Below are 20,768 nucleotides of genomic sequence, written 5' to 3'. Positions count from 1 at the left end.
CACAATTGGGATCAAAACTTCCATTGCTAAGCGATGCAGTTGTTAAGTGAGTCATACCCAATTTTATGACCTTTTTTGCTGCGGTCGTTAAGTGAATCACACAGTTGTTAAGCAAATCCGGCTCCCCCCATTGATTTTTCTTGTTGCAAGTCAGCTGGGAAGGTCACAAATGGTGATCATGTGACCTCGGGATGCTGCAACCATTATAACTACATGCTGGTTGCCAAGCACCCAAATTTTGATCACATGACCGCAGGGATGCTGCAACAGTCGTAAGTTCAGGCACTGGTCAAAAGTCACTTTTTTCAATGCTGTCGTAATTTTGAATGGTTGTTAAACAAATGGTTGTAAGATTAGGACTACCTGTATAGTACCAGATGATGGGCCTATCAGGTCAGACAGTGCTCAACATGCTACTGAGGAAGAGCTAACAATCTTTTGGAGTACTAATGCTATTAATGACATGCACAGATTAAAGCCTCTGGGATGCTTAGTTGTTGATAATACCATTCAGGAAAAGGAAATCCAAAGCTGCAAATACAGAATTACAGTGGGAATATGGAACATAAAAAACATGAATGTGGGAAAGCTCAGCACAGTGAAAGATGAAATGGACTACACACTGACATCTTAAACATCAGTGAATTAAAATGGACTGGAATTGGACATGTTGTCATATTTACTACTCAGGACACAAAAACAATAAAGGAATGGCATTGCTTTCATAATCAGAAAGCATATAGCAAAAACAGTACTTGGGTACAATGCAGTCAATGACTGAACAATACCCATTAAATGTCACAGACAACCCTTGAACATGATGGTTATACAAGCTTATGCTCCAACCACTGATGCAGAAGAAGATGTTGCCAAGGGTAATGGTCAAGTTCAATCTGAAATCAACAGAATATACAAGCACAATGTGCTGTTTGTGGTTCGAGACTGGAATGCTGAAGTTGGACACATCAGGGTACAAAATATAATTGGACTGTATGGCCTAGGAAACTGAAATGAAGCAGGATGACTTATCAGTTCCTGCCAATTCAATTATTTCTTCATTGCTAACACAGTCTTCCAACAATCAGAATGATGAATTTGGACAACATCACCAGATTGATTATACAAAAATGAAATTGAGTATGTTACTGATACAAGAAGTTGAAAAAGCTCAGTTATAACAGAAAAGAAGTGATTGTGGAACAGAACATAGCAAACAGACTAGCTCCACTGCAGACTAGCACTTGGTAGAGTAACCATGAAGGCTTTGGAAAAGATATTATGATATTATAGATATTATGATGCCGTGATGCGTCTGTATCTACAAAGATCAGAATGGTTCAAGGAATGGTATTGCCTGTGATACTACATGGAAGCAAAAGGTGGACTTCGAAGAAGTAGGATAGAAATATTAATGCTTTTAAACGTCGTTGTTGGAAAAGACTCCTGAGATACCATGAACAGCCATGAAAATAAATGGGTCATCAAACAAATGAACTTGGAATTATCATAAATGACCAGGCTCAAATTATCCTACTTCAGATGCATTATGTGAAGACCCAGGTCTCTGGAGAAAGCTCTAATGTTGGGAAAGGTGGAAGGAAAGAGAAGAGGACAAATGGCAGCAAGGTAGTTACAGTGGCAATGGGTGTACAATTGGAAGACCTGAAGGACCAGGTTGGGAACAGATCTTCCTGGAGAAAATCTATCTATGCGGTTGGTAAGAATTGACAAATAATCAATTTAAAATATCATTTATTTTGCTCTTTTAAAATACTGCACTGTTATTTTGTGGTAACAATGGATCTTAATCTACTTTCAGAATAATTGTGAAAAGCAAGCTACCAATTACCAGATGAATTAGGAATGCATTAACATCACCAGATTCTGCTGCTGCACTTATTCTATAGAATAGATATTAGGGTTTTATAGAACAATACAAGACTATACTTCTTGACCTTTATAGTCTTCTATAAATCTTTCTGCATGTTCCATTCTCCCCATATAATGTGCTGATTAATAACACAAACTGAAGATGCCTTTTGATTTTATAGGAAATTTATATTTAGTAGACATTCTTTATTTGATCTACTAAGGATGCAAGAATCCTCCCATTTTGCAGCTGGCCAGCCAAGCTACAATCAGCCTGTTACTTTGTAGATTGTCTGTGTTTGTAGCAAGCCATGACGACATAAAAATGATGACATCTGCATCATTACATCATCATACATTTCCACAACTATGTAATTTGGGTCAACTGCTTTATGACATCTGATTCAAGTCACATGACAACATCATGATGCACATGTCATCCTTTGCCCTTTGTTTCTCTACCAACACCAGACGCTGCCACCCTCTGTCACAACTAATTTTGGGTATCTCTGGGTTTACCATTTTCTTTGTAATTACATCTGACTTTTGCTGGTGATGTTCAAACAAGCCACCATCATACTGTTCTCTTTCAAAGAAATAAGATTGATTAAACCACAAGCAACATATAATAAAAAACAATAGCTAATTTGGGCAAAGTGTAATGAGATGTTAAGCAACTATAATGCACAATAGCTTGTACTAAACTGAATCATATCTGAATCCCCAAAAGGGTTTCATTGTGCTTCTGTGTCTGAATTATTCTGCTTAACCTGAATTATGTCTGAGCATAAATAAATAGTAGTGTCTCCAAATGAGCCATATAGTACATATCATAGGGCAATTCATAAAGGATTTTGTTAATTATACTTCATATCTTGAACAGAATTAGTTACAATATGTTTTGTTACTTATTTATTGTGTAAAGGTATAACAAATACTAAGTCTTTACAATGCAGTATTACATACAGTAATATAACAAAGAGAGAGCCAATTTGGTATAGAGTTCTAGTCCTGCCTTAGGCACGAAGCCAATTGAGTGACTTTGGGCCAGTCACTCTCTCTCAGCCCTAGGAGACAGGCAGTGGCAAACCACTTATAAAATCTTCCCAAGAAAACTGCAGGGACTTGTCCAAGCAATCACCAGGAGTCAACATTGTCTGTCTGTCTGTCAAATACATTATTAAAAAAAACCATTAAAAATTCATTAACTACTGTATTAGAGCAAATTCATGTATTACAAACTGACTTCTGTCTTGAATAACAGGATCAAGAGGCATGTCATGATTTCCAAATCTTTGCATAAGCTTTAAGTATCAACATTTTTTTCTGTGAATATGCACATAAAAACATAAAGTTGAAAACCTTCAACCTGTTAATTCTTAAACATCTTCCCAAGAGAAATAATCATCATCATCCCCCAGTGAGGCACTACCTTGACGTGATTGTGGGGCTTGTGTGCTCCGAGGAGGATGAGAGTTATGCCAGAGGTTCAACCATACTGGACAGGTCTCATCAGAGGAGCCAAGTGAAGAATGCCTCTCCCATAAACAACATGTGAGACGTAATTTACAGAAACCCGTATCAGATCGGTTGTCACCTGAGTCAACGAGGACCACAGTAGGTGTTCTCATTCCTGGACATCTAGTGACAAGTGGGATACAGGACTCAGGACTGTTGGTTGAGCAACCAGGGCCAGCAGCTACAGAACTACTGCAAGAAAAGTTGTTTACCCGTCACAAATGTAGGAAGACTGAAAACAAAGAAATAATAATCTGCTATTACAAACCAAGTCCAACGAGAAGAGGATATCTGAAAAGAATGCACCAGTTCTGGAAAGAACAACATCCAGAACTGAATCAGAAATAACAGAACAGAGGCTAGCAGATCAACTTTGTTCTATAACATGAAATAAAGTATTCACAGAAGTAGAACTGGAAGAACTGCAAAGGTCTAACCAGGGCAAAGAAACCGAAGCCTTGCCAGAAGTAGCTCAGACTGTAGAGGCAAACCGGGGGAGTTGGCAGTAGAGGAAGCCAGCATAGGCAGTGAATCATTTTCATTCCCAAACCAGGCACCCTCTCCTCTGCCTTCTTTTCAGAAAGAACAAAGCCCTCTAACTAAAAAAAACAAGAAGAATTGAAATAAAGAATAACTGGGCATCTAGAACAGCACAAAAAGAAGAAAATAAGGTTGCATGCATTGAAGCTGGTTATAAAGAAACAGCTAGCACAAGTATTAAAAGATGCCAATACTGTTGTTGTACCAACTCACTGTAAGAAACAAACTAACATAAAGCATGGCTGCACCTATAACTGAATACCTTGGATGCAAACAAGGAAAAAAGGCGAACAGTGCACCACCAAAATGAAAGATCAGGTTGGAAAATAAGATCAGCATGTTAAGATCACATGCAAGCAAGCTAGAACAGATAAAAGCAGCTGAAGAACAAAAAGATCAAAGAAGACCTGATCAAGAAATATCACCTAGAAACAAGGAAGATCAAAGAAGCACTGGAAATAATAAAGCAGCAAATAACAGCCATACCCAAAAGATTAGCTGATACAAAGCTTGAATTGCATACTATAGGCAGAATCTCCAATTTCAGTTGAATCAGAAATGTTTCTACCAATCCATCAATGGAGAGACTGTAATGAACCAGTCAATACCTGATGAAGAAACAGTGCATTTCTGGACGCAGCTGTGGCAGATCCCAAAGAGATACAAAAATGCAGCTTGGATAAAAGAGATGGATAAGAATTTAAAAAGAAGTTGAAATGAAAGAACTTGCAATAACAGCAGAAATGGTGGAGAAAAGGGCAAGGAAGATCAAGAACTGGTCAGCACCAGGTGAAGATGAACTGCATGGCATTTGGTTAAAATATCTGACTAGTCTGTACCCACTCATTGCCAAGCAGTTTAACAACATATTCCAAAGAGGTGAAATTGAAGATTGGTTAACATCTGGAAAAACCTACCTGATAATGAAAGATCCAACAAAAGGGGGAACTAGAAGAGGAGAAAAAACTAGAAACTAAGTTGCTAAAGAACTGCAAGCACTATTGGTTAATGAAGCACTAGTTGAGAAAATCAAGGACCAAATGAAAGAAGCTGAAAGAATATGTTTGCCAAAACTGAATCAAATTAACAAGACGACTTTGACTAAAACAGTGAAGAGTATTAACGAAGCTGTTAAAATTATTCCAACTGAAACACTGACCCAAATGTACAATTATTACAGCTCTGATCAATCAAGGGTTTCACAAAACACTTTTACTAAGGAGAAAGGATAGACTAGGTTACCTTCCTTATTCATACCCACGCAACACGCAGCCATTTCCTAGTAACAATAAGGTACTAGTCGGTTTTGTCATATTTTAGCCAATATGCCACAAACGCAATCAATGCCCAAGTTTACCCCAAGTATGTTCATGTTATTTTCTGTAAGCTAGGATCTCTAATGTTGAGATCACATACTGTTACCTTGCCGGCATCCCACTAACTGCGGTGTACTGACCCAGTGCTTGGTTGCAATTACAAACTAACCTTGTTTTAATCTACACATTTTACAAACCCAGCTCACGTAACTATTTTTAGTGGGTTGTGCAAAACCATAAAATTGAACTGAGACATTCATTCTGTGGATGCAGCCATGTACAGTAGTGGGATAATTAAAGGATCTTATTACTTCTCCCACGTTGATTCTAAAAGACAGACTGTGACAAAGATTGCAGGTCATTCGCACTAATTACGGTTTTCGCTCAATTCCTGAAAAGCAAATCCCAGCTACCATCATTGCCGTAGACTCTTGAAACGCTGAGGACATCGCGCTGTAACCAATGCTCCCTTTAGCCACCAGACACCTGGTCTCACAATATCTAAACCAAGATTCGTTCAGAAATGCCAGGTAGCTTAATCCCATCTCCCAAACCAAAATGTTGCTCAAAAACGCTCAAGCTCAGATTCTGTCGAGCCTCCCCGGAACAGGAAAAGCGCAGGAGGAATTTGCTTGCGTACTAGAAACTTTTAAAAGAGCGAACTGCGAGAAAACTCTCACCGCTGGGGGGCGAGCGAGTACCTCTGCACCGTTCTCTAATTCGGTCTGGGAAATCGAAAGCGAACCGCGGAAAACGCCCACCTCCATCCGACCCCTTCCCTGCATTCCTCCGCTCCTCCGGCTTACCCGCACGTGCGTGCCACAACAGCCAATGGCGATCGAGCTTCTTGCCCAGAGCCAATCAGCTACATCTTAGTGTGAAGCAGGCGCCTTGCCGGATGATTCTGTCGTCATGGCTGCTTCCTGCACCGCTTGCTGTTCGTGGCTGAGGTGGAGGACGAAGTCAGCGGGAGCGGCTGTGATAGCGGCCTCCCGCGAAGTGGGCCCTATGGGTTCTCGGTTAAGGGGCTCGGGCTGCCTTCGCCTGATGCGGCTGAGCTCGGCTGCCGGCTTTAGTACTTCTCCTGCCGCCTCTAAAGCGGTGTCTGTGGATGTTGGAAGCAAGTAAGGAAAGACAGGGAGGCTGGTTCCTTATCAAGGGAAGGGTCTCTTTTCCTCTCAGTAGGACTGAAAGTCCGCGGGTGGGTGGTGATCAGCTGGAGAACTTGTTTCCAAAGCATAGCTCAGCTTCGGAGTATCTGAAGTAGCCCTGACCACGTGCAGGTTGCCTTTCTCCTGGACCTGTTTGTGCTTTGTATTGCTTGTGCAGAACTACTTTTGTCTGGATGGAGCAAAATATACTTCGTCCTGCCATTTTGCAGCTCTCTGTTGCATCCAGTATTTTTTGCAGAACTAGAAAGATTCATTGAGATGAATGAATTCTAAGATTAATTAAACATAAACATGTTTATGTCCCTCTTTTTCTAGGAAGTTGGAAATATCTTCAGGAAAGCTAGCCAGATTTGCTGATGGTTGTGCTGTAGTGAAGGTATAGAACTTCTGTGAAATTATTTTGTTCATACCATTGAGAAAAGTTTCAGTCTTTGGGCTGGTTTTTCCCATCATTTTTTACCCTTAAAGTATAATGGATCCTGTGAATAGAACTAGCATGATTAATCTCTCCTTTTCCTCTGTTTCTATCTTTTCAAATTAAGTTAGGTGATACAACAGTGATGGTGACAGCAGTCAGTAAAACAAAAGCTTCTCAATCTCAGTTTCTACCTCTGGTGGTATGTATTTCAGTAAACAGTGCTAAAGTATTATATGCAATGCGTAATACTATAACTTTTGCTCATAATGCAGAACATTTGTCAAAGTTGTAAGATTTTTAGATTATTTTTCAACACATTAGAACATTCATAGTTCTAGGTAAACCAGATAAACTGGAATGTTTATTCCTGATTCATTACATAACACTGCACATTGTCTAAAAATTGAAAATAAAAAGCTTCTTCTTGCATTAGGTTGACTATCGGCAAAAGGCTGCTGCTGTAGGAAGAATACCTACCAATTACTTGAGAAGAGAACTGGGTTCTACAGACCACGAAATTCTTACAAGCAGATTAATAGGTATGCAGTATAAAGATTAAGTAGTATTGTCTTATAAATCCTGTTATAATTTCTTTGAGGTTTTCTTTAAAAGATAAGTTGAAGAAACAAGCCTGATTGGATCACATTCAGTTAATGATATCTCTTTTCCATGATATACTAATTCTGTATCTAATGTGGCACTTGTGGTATCTGTTCAAGATGGCTGTATATCCTTTTGAACAAGTGCTTATTGTGGATGGTAAATTGTTTTCTACTGTAAGTTTTGGTAGTTGCATGGTCAAAACAAGGTAATACATTTTGCCTGACATATTGTTATTCAATCACAGTGTCAGTCAGAATTTAAGCCCAGTGATATTTTCATGTGATAAAAAGTTATTCATGTACTTTCAAAAGGAGAAGAAACATTAACTACTCATAGCATCTCAGTGGTAACTTTAGTAATCCTAGTGCATAATCTATTTCTTGGAATGTATATAAATTTAATAATAAATACATACATTATATTTACTTTGTTTTCCATCTGAATTGCCTATCTGGACTGATCTTAAAAAGCAAAGCAGTTTAAGTCTTTGCAGAGGAATGATCTTAGAAGGGAAGCTGGGGAATTCTTGTTTCCCTCTCCATAATCATTACATTGTGGAATAACAATATGTTCTTTACACTTTTCTGCATCTAATGAAAATGCAAATGGAAGCCATCCTATAGAAATCAGAGGTGACAATGAGCCTTATTCCACATTTTCATCTATTTTCCTACAAACTTTGGAATTCTTGAACTAGTATCTAAAGACAGTTTTGAGGGGAATGAGGGAAAATAAGCTGAAATTTAAAATGGAAGCATTATTCATAGGAAATTAATGCTTTTTTCCTTTGGGTTGGGTTTTTTGGGAGGCTTATAGTGGACTATTCTTGGTAACAGCAGAACTATGGATTTGAGGGATACCTGGGATTGATACATTATTATTGATAGTGTTCATTTTATTTTTGCTATTTTCGTATTACAGAGACAACATGATGGGTTGTCAGATACTTTGGGTTTCAGTTCCCATCAGCGTAAACCAGCATGTCCAATAACGAAGGATTCTGGGTGTTACAGCCCAAAAATATCTGAGTTTCTATTTTTACATGGTTTTTTTTTTTATTGAACAGTAGTTTGCACAGAAAGCAAAATAATTAAATAGTATACAATATTATGAGGACAAATACAAAAATAAAATGAATGCATTAAAAATAAAGGGCAGTGCTAAGAAAAAGGCCAAAGATGGTTCATAATTTTGATATAAAATTAACTTGTTTCCATTAACATAATATAATCTGCCCAATCTTGATAAACATGTGATTTTGCCTCTGAAAATTCATTATTCTAAGTTTATCAGTAATTTTTCTAATAAAGCAATTGAGAAAGCTTTTAAAATCCACCAATGAGTGGTTAAATTTTCAAGAAATTTCCATCATTGAGCAATGATTAGTTTTGCTGCCAAAAAGAAATAGACAACCAGCTCTTTATTTTTAAGTGAAGCATTGGATCTTATAAATAGATGCAACAAGTGTAGCTCTGGAGAACATTTGACTAAAATAACGGATTTTTATTATATAAGCCATATTGCAAGGTTGTTACCTTTATAGATGATCTGAACATATTTAAATAAAATAATCTTCTGTTCTTTTATACAAGATCTTCAAATATTATATTTTACAGATCGGTCAATTCGACCACTTTTTCCAGCAGGCTACTGTTATGATACACAGGTAAGCTATTTTGATTGCTCCTAATTTTGTGTCTAGTTAATAGTGCAATATTGGTGCTATATTACTACTAGTAAAGTAGAATCCAATGTCCTTTTCTGTTATAGAAGTGCTTTTATTGCTGGAAGTGGGAAGGAACAATTTCCTTTTCCTCTTTGTGCCCTCTAAAGCCTTGGAGATTTGGTGGATGTATTCACGTCACCACAAGCCAAGTTCAATTCAAAGGAGTCTTTTTCTTTAACATGTTTCCCATTTGATAAAAGTGTAGGGTCTTCAAGGAGAGAAAAAGAGAAATAAGCCTAATCATATGAGTGAAAATATGCAGCAACTATTTTATCCTATTTTGTTGTATTTTGGACAGGTATTGATGCTCTTTGATAAAACATGGTTTTCCTCTAGGAAACAGTTTTAAACTAACTTTAAAACTTTTTAAAGTTAGTTTTAAACTAACTAGTTTTCCTTTCCTTTTACAGTGTGTGATCACAAATGAAGTTTTTGTACAAGTGGAAGCATATTCCATTCTGTTCTTTCACTTGTAAAATGTGGAGAAGTAAATTATTTCATTAAGTAGAGACTCTCCTTTTTGTTGGTTCTTTAAATAGATAACATAAAATTAAACACACATAAATTATTTTTTTCTGTCTTCCCCTACATGCCAACCCATTTACTCTTCATTATTTGTTTTAAGATTCAGTCTTCATTCTGTATGACCAAACCACCTCAATATACTTCTTTTGTACTGGTCACTCACTTTTGGATTCAATCCACATTCATTCAGCACCTATTTATTCTTCACCCCATTTCTTACTGTTTTATCAAACACACTTTTAAGATTCACTGCATTCAACTTTTATATTTTCTCTGATTAACCCAAGTCTCACTTCCATATAACAAAGAGTGCATAAATATATATATTTTTTTGTGCAACAGGTCACCTCTTACCTGCAACCTTTCGACTAGCATTTCCACTTCTTAAAATTATCTGTTCATTTCCCCATCTTCAGTGAATGTTCTGCCATGCTTCAAGTTGCTTTAATTTTTCACAATTTATGTAACATTTGCTGCAAATCATTTGAGTTCTCAACCAACAACACAAAAGTTGTGTTCCTGTCCTCAGGCAACATGCCTCTAACCTCCTTGCAAGTATTCCTTTTACATTTATCCATAAATACATTAAATAACCAAAGGGACATCATACAGTCTTGCTCAGAGTTGAACCATTTGCCAGGCTATTGAAATTTAGTGTTCGGTACTGTTAACTAAAACTAAATTGTTTGTTTTTCTTGTGCCAGATCATTTGTAATCTTTTAGCTGTAGATGATGCCTACAGTCCTGAGGTACAGGCAATTAATGGAGGTAATGAATTTTTGTAAATCTTTTTTTTCCCTCTAGAATAGGTAGACTTAGTGAAATACTATACACAGTTTCAAGTAACAATTCTTACTATTTTTAGCTTCTGCAGCTCTTGCATTATCAGACATTCCATGGAATGGACCCATTGGTGAGTACAGATGATAACTTAAACCATTATTTAGTTTTTTTAAAACATACCACATATTTTTTAAAAATTGAATGTTTATTTTATTAAAATTTGCACACTGCTTGGCCCAGATAACAATTGTTATATTAACGTCAGAATATAATAAATATATAATATCTTCTTCACTGAAGTTTATGAATAATCTATATTCAGTGTTTATCAAAGTTTATAAAAAAAAAATCAGTGTCCAGTGTACATAATGTCTAGAAATCTTTAGAAGTTGAATGAAATTATTTTCTTCTGAAATAAATATGATATAGATAATTTTGAAGCGATTGTCCTGAGGTTAAGACTTCTTTGAGACAAGCTCAGATATTAGTGACTACATGGACAATTTTAGTAGTTTTGTTGGCCAAAATTTGGAAGCAGTTTGCTATTGCCTTTTCAGATTTTTTTTTCTTCCTAGTCTAGCTTAGTGCTCTGGAATTTCACTGTATATTTAAAAATACCTATAAAATGGTGAAAAACAGTTTCAATGTTACAAATTCTTTTTCTGTGTTGGTTTGGTAATATTTGTGATGGTTGGCCCCTAAACGTCTTATGCTTGGATGCATAATTTTTTCTGAGTTATAACTAGACTTACTTTAGTCTTGCATTCAAAGAAATAATTTGATTAACTTCTACAACAATGGATATACATTTTTGTAATGTTTAGATAGTTCAGGTCCATTAATCAGTCATATTTTTGCTTATTGATAAGCCAGGGTGCAGAATCAGCAGGGTATAAGAAAAAAGAAATTTGATGTTATGCTAATTAAATTTAATTAAAATTCAGATAGTTAAGAACTATAGGTAAAATATAGGTAAACCCTCCATATATTTAAGCATTCTCTCCCAATGTTAAGCATTACTTTTGGAGGGGATCTGAGAGTCACAATCAAAGTTCATGACTGCTTCCAGTCTTAGGACTTGAGGTTGTGCTTCCCCATTGTAAGTTATCATTATCTGATTGTAAACAAGTGCCAGAGATGCACCAAAGTAGTTTTTCTCATACATTATATACAACATTGTTCCAATATTCTCTCAGGTTTAAGCAAGGGCAAATCTTCCCTTATTCTCTTTCCTCCTCTTGCTGAATTAGACGCAAGCTATGTGCGGGAATTATCTTTGTAGTGTAGCTGTTAAAACATTTGCCTAATAAAGCAAAATCTTTTAAGCAGCAAATTTGATAAGTAGTACATGATTGTCTAAGCTGTATTCCTTTGTAGTTCAAAAACATTGTTGAAAAGTTTTCATGTGAGTTATTGACTTTATTGTCTGATTTGCAAAAATGCTAATTGATGGAATATCTTAATTTATGGAGTACCTTCTTAGGAGCTGTAAGAGTTGGAATGATTGATGGAGAAGTTGTTATTAATCCCACTCGAAAAGAACTGTCTTCTAGTAGTTTGGATTTAGTGGTTTCTGGAGGTCCTCGGAGCCATATTGGTAAGTGGTTCAGAGAGGAAATTACTCAAAACATTACAAATGTTTATTATAGAGTTTAGGTATAGCAAATAATTGTCCACTGTATTCTTAAATATTACTGAGATTCATTCATCCATTCTTCTCTCACACTTGTATTTGTATTGATAAAGCCCTATGATGAACAGCTTATGAATGGAAATGAAGGGAAAGTATAAAACATAGTTGGGCAGGAAAAAGAAGCACTTCACTGGGGAGAAGACAGACTGGGTAGAGGAAGAACAGGCTTATAGTCACTTCCAGGTCTTGGTTACTAGGAAGGTCTTTCAGAATGTGTGTTCACCATAAACTCTGAAGGTACTTGGAGATTGGGATAGTTGATCTTTATGACCTATTGATCTCTATTGAAAAATACATGATTTTATTTTAGCTGATCACTTATCAAATAAATTTATAGTTTTGAAATACACCATCACACTTCCCTGGAATATTTCATTCCTAGGGTCTGAAACATTTTAGACTTTTAAAACATTAAGTAGGGGACGGCGTCTTCAGTTTGTAACTAAAAGATCATTCTATACAGGTTTTAAAAAGCTAGATTGCAAAGCTGGATTGGCATAGAATTCATCTAATCAAACTACTAATGCATTATTATAAGACTTATAAAAATAACCACTTATGCAGTCTATCTTAATGACATGCAAGAGAGAATTGGAGCTTTCTTGATTTTCTTTTTGTTTGTTTCAGATAGCCAAAATATCTTCTGCATAAGTTCCCTTTGAAATGTTTTCTAATGTTATTATTTACTTAATAATTCATGTCCTATGTTCAGTAAATAATCACAGACTGGTAAGCTGAGATAATCTTTTTTCTCAAATCATTAAATACTATATATTTTTTTAAAAAATAATTGATTAAAAAATTTAATCAATGAATGCATTCTTGAAGTAATATAGGAGAAATAATACTCTCCACTTCTGAGATCTCTGTGCATTGTTTTCTCTCAATTTTTGTTTTTACAACTTTCAATTGATTTCTGAATATCGCTACATAAGAAACAATTACTTTGGCACCCTATATTTTATGGTTCTTACTAATTTGGGGTTCACTATACCAGGTGCCACGTAAAGAAACATAGAATGCTTTTGTAAAATTTATTTATTTATTTACTCAGTTTTTATAGCTACCTATCTCACATATGTGACTCTGAGCAGCTTAAAGGTTAAAAACACAAAAACAATACAAAAAAATAACCAACTTCTTCATGACCTTAAAACACATTAAACCCATAAAAACTATTAAAAACCATACAAATATAATCAGCGGGAGAACGCAGTCATTTCACTAATAATATAATCACTTTGTAGGCTCCACACCACCACTACCAGATCCCCAGGCCAGCTGGCAAAGCCATGTCTTCAGGCGCTTTTGGAAAGGTGGAAAGTTCAGGGCCAGCCTGATCTCAGGGGGAATGATGTTCCAAAGGGTGGATGCTATGGCAGAAAAGGCTCTCTTCCTGGGTCCCATCAGATGACATTCCTTCATGAATGTGACCTGCAGCATGCCCCTTCTGCCAAACCCGATGGGCTTTATACATCGTTACCAGTACCTTGAATTGAACTCAGAAACAAATTGATAGCAAATGCAGAAGTGTAACATGCACTGATAGGTATGCATAACTGCTGGTGCCACCACATTTTGTATCACCTGAAGTTTCTGGATGCTCTTCAAGGGTAGCCCCTTGTAGGGTGCATTACAGTAATCCATGTAGGAGGTGATCACAGCATGAGTGACTGAGTTTAGGGCCTCCTAATCCAGGGATGGGCACAGCTGGTGCACAATCCAAAGTTGTGCAAGGCCCCTCCTAGCCACGACTGCCACCTGTTCCTCAAGCAGGAGTCATGAGTCCAGAAGGACCCCCAGATTGCACACTGGGTCTGTCTGGGGTAGTGCAACCCCATCCAGAACTAAAAATGGTAAATTCCCAGATACTGGTTGCCCCAACACCCAAAGCCACTCAGTCTTGCTAGGGTTGAGCCAAAGCCTTTTGTTCCCATCCAGACCCCTACGGCCTCCAGGCACCAAGACAGGACGTCAATAACATTGTTTACTTCACCATGGGTATAGATATACAGCTGGGTATCATCAGCATATTGATGATACCTTACCCCATGGCTACAGATGACCTCTCCCAATAGCTTCATGTAGATGTTAAACAGGAGCAGAGAGAGTACTGAACCCTGCGGCACCCCACTGTGTTGGGGCTGAGGGCAGGACCTCTAGCTTCCAATCAACACCGACTGGAACCAGCGACAGACGAAGGAAGAGAACCAGCACGTACAGTACCGCCCAACCCCTACAACTGGTCTAGAAAGATATCATGTTTGATGGTATTTTGTCACTTTTCTTCCAAAAGTCTTTCCTGTATGTCATTCGGTCTATCTGACTAAACACTATTTCTTTAGAGACTAAATCTATTTGATCCCCTAATGCCTTCTTCCAATCAAATTGTACTTTTTTGTTACAATTTGTAAGTATTTAGTGTTTTTTTACAATCTTTCAAGATAAATTATTTTCCCAGAACAGTTTATTTATTCTTTGCTAATATTTTTTTATTACATTAATGTGTTGTTAGCTGCTCAGAGTTGAATTTGCCAGATGGGCAGTCACATAGATTCATTAAATAAATACTTAGTACTTCTGAGTCACAAAAGGCTTGCAAAGAAGCTAACCATCTGAGGGATGGAATTAGATATTTTGCTGATGTATACGGTCTGCAGTATGCCAGTGATGCAGTTTGGTGATTATTGGAGGGAGGGGATAAAGTAGTGTTCCAAAGGCAGAGGAGTAAAAGCTAAGTGAAACAGGATAGAATTCTTTATGGAAAAGCAGTTAAGTCTTCATATGTGTGAATCTTAATATTATGGCCATCAAGTTCCATTTACAAATAGAGACTGGCCATTTCTTTTTTTCAGAAATATTGTTGGTAGCTAGTATATATCATAATGAAGGCTGTTGGAATGATTGACTGCCTCTCAATGTTATTCAATAGTTATGTTGGAAGCTGCAGCAGACAACATACTACAACAGGATTTCTGCCATGCCATCAAAGTAGGTTTGAAGCATACCCAGCAGATCATTCATGGCATACAGCAGCTGGAAAGAGAGCAAGGAGTCAAAAAGAGAGCTGTCCAGAAGTTATTCACTGCTCCTGAGGAGATTGTGAAATATGCAGAGCAGTAAGTGTGGACACTGTCATCTGGAGAACAGTAATTGAATATACATTAGCTTCTTGTATTCTGTTTCTTACTTTAAAAAAAATTAGAACTATACCTACAGTACATACTATTGCATGCATTTTCCAAACAAATATGCTGCTTAGTGTCAAATGGCTGAAGCGTCACAAAAGCATTGTTCTTTTTTACAAATCCAATTTTATGTATGAATATACATTTAATAGATGTAGGTAGAATTGGATAGGTTAAATTCTGAAGATGTAAAATTTGCAGAAATGTTACAGCTATGAAAGAAAAAATGTTTCAGTGAAAAACAAATTTAGGGGAAAATGAAAATGCATGCAGCGTTTAATATATTTCTACACCACGCTTTAAGAGCAAACTAGGCAAGCCGCATTTTAAAAAATGTTCAGTAAAACAGGTAACTCATAGAACTGTGCGATATACTCCAAAGGGCATGAGTTTAGTGCTCTTCCAATTAAATTAGCCACACTCTACAGAAGGCTTGGTGTGGCTTTTTCAAAGGTATCCATAGCACCTATGAGTGCGTGCAAAGTTAGTTCACTAGTGACAGCACCTTTGTCCTACACTCAGATTTTCTGCTTAATCTTCTAGCCTGTGGTCTGTTTAGCCTGGCAAGTCTGTATCATTCTTTTCTGCTAATATTCTTTTATCCCCCAACTCAGGCTAAATACCAATTTGTGGTTTGGGAAGTGTGTAAAAACATACTTAGAAATGTGGAGCAGAGGGCTTCTTAGGTATGCTGAACCTAAGAATTGTTAACAAAATCAGTTCATTTACTAAAAATTCTATTCCTGGCTTCTTTCCTAATTTCAAAGGATGAAGCTAAATTTCTAACCTCTGTCCAGATTCCTTAGCACAAGATTGAGAAGACTTTGCTAAATTGATGTTTATTATTTGGAGCTCAAACAGGTATAACAGGTCTTATTGGTATATGCTCTTAATTTTGTTCTCTAAACATAGGTGTTTGGATACTTGCTGGGTTATTGTACAGGAAACCTTTGATTAAATAGACTTATTTATTGTTTGTTTGTTTGTTTATTTGTACATCGCATTTATATAGCCGCCCATCTCACAAAATGACTCTGGGCGGTGAGAAGGGGTGCTTATTAAAGCCAAAAGTTCATTAAATGGCAAATGGGTCTTTTTGAGACCAAAACATATGAGAAAATCTACTTGTAATACTGAATACTCATTTTGTGGGAAACTAGCAAACATTGTCCAGACTGCTTTGCTAAATATGGACACTGTACATTGTTTGGGACAAATTTTGTTATTGCCTGCAATTCAGATAAAATTTAGCTTTAGCATATTTTGTCACTTAAAACCAAATTCTGCTAAACCAAGATTTTTTAGATTTGAGAGTTTATTGTTTCAAAGCAGAAGGGACACTTCAACATATACAACACGAATGGAGTTTTCATTAAACTGTGAACTGCTATATTGTTTCCTTCTTATTTTTATGTGCTGCTTCCCCCACCCCTGCAAAGACTTGCAGCTGAAAGAGTCACAGCAGTATTCTCAGACTTCACACATGATAAAGTAAGTATTTGCATTCATATGATCAGTTGCAGCTGAGTCACTTCTAGATTTTCATTGTGCATCTCAGTTGGGCTGTGCAATGATCCAGCTTCAAGAGGCAAAAGGTGATGGAAAGCACAGAATTGCTGGGAGTTGGACAGTGTAAGAAGTTAATAAATAAATACCATATCTGTCAGCAATTCTTTATGTGGCAGCAAGGAAAATATCTATGTTTATGGAAAAATTTATGGAAATGCCAGCAAATGCAGTGTGTTTCACTTCACCTTTTCTCTTCTGAAGCAGGATTGCTCCCAGCTGTAAATGTCAATAACTCCTAAGCCATGGTCCAGGGACCACTGTTGTCTGCAAAGATACTGCAGGTTATCCCTAGCCTAGGCACCAAATTAAAAACAAAAAACCCACATTATTTTAAAATGTCCCAAATCTCAGGAGGGTGCTAAATCACACAAGATTTTGGCATCCATGGATTTAGCCATTTTAATTTTTTAAAATTACTTTTGATTTATTTTTGGTGTCCCATGATGTTGCTAGATGTATGATTATGACTGCACTGGGTTATTGACTCTTGGCTCACTGGGGGTCACTCAAAAGCTTGAAATGACAATGTCCTAGTCCACATAGAAGATTGGAAACTGTTAGTCCATCTGCAGTAGGCCTAAAGTAATGTGTATCTAAAATTTTTTATCCTGAACATGCTCTTCTTGTACATGAGAAATGCCCTGGCACTATTAGACATTCCTCTGACTTTTCTGTGTCTTGCTGCCAGGCTTTAGAACCCCTTGCAAATGAGGCACTATTTTCTGCCTTTGTATTGTCCTTCAGCAAGGCATGTAAGTTTCTGATGTGATTTTGGACTGGTGGATTCTTCTTAATTTTAATAAATATGATTTTATGTTTGAATTCTGTATTGTATCTATATTTTGCTACCTTTTGCCATCTTGAGCACTATTTGTGGCAGAAAGGTGGAACATAAATTTAATAAATACAGTACATAGACATTTTGTATTCTAGATTTCAAGAGATGAAGCTATCAACAAAATCAGGATTGAATCAGAAGAACAACTAAAAGGTCAGATATACTAGTAATTGTTTGACATGTGCATATTACAAAATATACTTTTGGAGAGGCTTTTGTGTACAGATCTATGCCTGACAGGCAAAAAAAAATGCACAGATTTCTTTTCACAGATATTTCGGTAACCTAAGTTTTACTGAGGTGGTAAACCAATGTCTGAACAATGTAGCACCTCAGACTATAGGGGTAGCTAGCTTGATTGAATGCTTCTTATTCCTTGCATGTGAAAAAATTAGCATGTGAGAAAGAAGATGAGTATTCTATTTTTTGTATGTCTGGGTTTTTTTTCCTTTTTGTACAAAAAATTATATTTAGACTGTACCACCTTAGTGAAATCCAAAGCTGCAGTTCTGTGCATACCTTATGTGGATGTTGATGGTAAAGAAGCATGAATCTCCCATCTCCTTCCTGATGTTTGGTGATACTTAAAATTGCTTTAATTTCACTTAGGCTGTTCTGTTCTGTGTATCTGCTAAAAGTAAAAAGATGTAAAATCATGCTAATTATTTTTGGTGCTAAAATGGCTGATGTTCGCTAAATTTTTAAGGAACAGAAAATAATTTTTGTGCTATGTTAATCTGTAGAAAAGTTTCCGGATGCCGACTCTTATGAAATCATGGAATCATTTAATGTTGTTGCCAAGGAAATCTTTAGAAATCTTATCATGAACGAATACCGAAGGTAAATGTGGAATTGATTGTAGTTAAGTGGACTTATTTTCAAATAATGCTATTGGAAGGCAAAATGCAGGATAGTTTTTGAAAAAAACTCATGCCTTGTACATGAGCCAGTAAGCATACAGATCCCTTGGGAAGAGAACATGTGCATGATGAACCAGAAAAAACTGTGTTTGTGTATTTTGGAAGTTATGCTTGATTAGAAACTTAAAAAAATAGGTATCAATGGATTGATTTGGTCTGAGCTGTTGGCAACCTGTTTTAGTTGGACCTATATTTGAATATTACACCAGTATGTGCACATCAGATAGGACTAGTAGTAGGATGTGCTGTAATAATCCTGTTCCCCCACTCTGTGTCCACTCTGACTATAAGAGATGGTACTGCTATTGGATTTAAATCAACTCTATTATGTATTAGAGTTCAAGTGAAATAAGACTTTGGAAAGAAAAGTTACTCGTTTTTAACATTATTTTCCTAGATGTGATGGTAGAGACTTGACTACACTTAGAAATATCACTTGTGAAGTGGACTTATTCAAAACTTTGCATGGTTCAGCTTTATTTCAAAGGGGGCAAACACAGGTATTCACTTCTCTTGTTTTTGAATATTATAAATGGATTTAGAATTTGCTTAATGTCCTGGGAGCTTTTTTTTAAAAAAAATATTTATTTCTGTCTGTTGGGTTGGCTGATATCCTGGTAAAGGCCTTAAAAGGGAGATGTAATAAGTGGCACAAATCAAGCTTTATATGTAGAAGTTCCCAGGTTTGCTGCCTTATCAATATCATTTGAAAAGTCTCTTGTACCCAGGGACTGAGGAAGATTTATGCATGAGTCCTTTATGTGTTACTGTGATAGGTATTGATAGATATGACTGGCCTGGTAAGCTTTATGTTTTTTCTCACACATACACCACGCATGTGCATACATATATAGTTAACACATACGCAATCAAATGACAGCACTCAAGGACCATCTTGTGAACCAGTTCGATTTTTTACCTTTTATTTATATCCAGGACAGAAAAGTACTAATTCCTCTGAGAGGTTGATTCTTGCAGATAACTGTGCAAGCAGCATTCAGCTAACTAAAGCATGTAAACATGCTTTAAAAAAGTTTCAGCTCCCTCCACACTACTGCCTTCAGAGAAACATAACAAATTACTTTATGACCTAACTGCTTTATAGTTCAGAAATTAACAATCTGTCTGCCACAATATATTGGTTCTATTAAAATGACAGCGTGTCAATCCTAAAATGAATTTGCTACCAAATTCCCCAAAGAGTTAATCAAGGACTTTGTTTGTTTGTTTGTTTGTTTGACTTGTCCCCACCCATCTCCCCAGAATGGGGGACTCTGGGCGGCTTACAACAAACTAAAATCAGAAATACATAATTAAAAGTTCTAAAAACCACACTTACAGAAATAAAAAGGCTAAAAAATCCAAGAGGTCGATAGAGGCCACACCAGGCCGCTAAGGGGCCAGCCAACCCCATTTCTGACATCCTCCCTCCCCTCCCCAGGCCAGATGGCAGAGCCAAGCCTTCAAATCCCTCCGAAAGGCCTGGAGTGAGGGGGCCAGTCTCACCTCCGGGGGCAAGATGTTCCACAGGGCGGGGGCTACAGCAGAGAAGGCCCGCCTTCTGGACCCCGCTAATCGAAGTTCTTTTACTGTGGGGGTCCGGAGCATGCCCTCTCTGTTAAGTAAAACATAGCTGGCAACATCCCACAGCTAGTGCAACCATGATCATTTTCTTGTCTCTTTGGATCTTCTTCCCCTCTGGATACCTGTGCTGGGTAGATTGATCCCTTGTTGTATTCTCTTCCCCTTTATTATCTTGAATCTCTCAGGAATCTGCATATCTTCAGCAGTCCAAGACTGCCTAAGGCCATCTTTGTTTGCTAGCCATTTTCTCTTTCCCCATCCCTCTGACTCCAACCACTTCCTACTAGCTTTTTAGCCATTTCAAGTCCCATCCTCCCATGTCTGTTTCTTCTCTCAGCTTTTTCCCAGGCTCAGGTTATCAGTCCCAGATATAATCTCTATATTTGGAAGATTACACAACAACTTGGCAGACAATGTCCACCTTCTCCATTTTGTCACAGTGCTTGATCCACAAGGTTAGGTTCTCCCATTTATTTCAATGAAATATATTTAAACTTGTGCTTGAC

The 20,768-nt window shown here is 37.0% G+C and overlaps 1 protein-coding gene across 1 annotated transcript in view; it reads left to right on the top strand.

The window, feature by feature from the left end:
* The first annotated feature begins 6,101 nt into the window (after positions 1-6,101).
* The window catches only part of PNPT1 (polyribonucleotide nucleotidyltransferase 1), a 40,237-nt gene continuing 25,570 nt past the window's right edge, over positions 6,102-20,768 (top strand). Inside the window, exons 1-13 of the mRNA XM_088149544.1 lie at positions 6,102-6,367; positions 6,731-6,791; positions 6,958-7,032; positions 7,267-7,372; positions 9,053-9,102; positions 10,392-10,455; positions 10,553-10,600; positions 11,954-12,067; positions 15,096-15,282; positions 16,791-16,842; positions 17,854-17,911; positions 18,502-18,598; positions 19,076-19,178. Coding sequence (XP_088005670.1) covers positions 6,156-6,367; positions 6,731-6,791; positions 6,958-7,032; positions 7,267-7,372; positions 9,053-9,102; positions 10,392-10,455; positions 10,553-10,600; positions 11,954-12,067; positions 15,096-15,282; positions 16,791-16,842; positions 17,854-17,911; positions 18,502-18,598; positions 19,076-19,178 — 1,227 coding nt within the window. The 5' untranslated portion in view covers positions 6,102-6,155. The remainder of the gene's footprint in view (positions 6,368-6,730; positions 6,792-6,957; positions 7,033-7,266; positions 7,373-9,052; positions 9,103-10,391; positions 10,456-10,552; positions 10,601-11,953; positions 12,068-15,095; positions 15,283-16,790; positions 16,843-17,853; positions 17,912-18,501; positions 18,599-19,075; positions 19,179-20,768) is intronic.

This window comes from Python bivittatus, unplaced genomic scaffold (genome assembly GCF_059951505.1).
Source record: "Python bivittatus isolate LINGU-HERP-01145 unplaced genomic scaffold, Pbiv_v1 ctg000020_np1212, whole genome shotgun sequence".
NCBI lineage: Eukaryota > Metazoa > Chordata > Lepidosauria > Squamata > Pythonidae > Python > Python bivittatus.
Note: the sequence above shows the minus strand (reverse complement) of the source record. Positions and strands in the feature narration are given on the sequence as shown.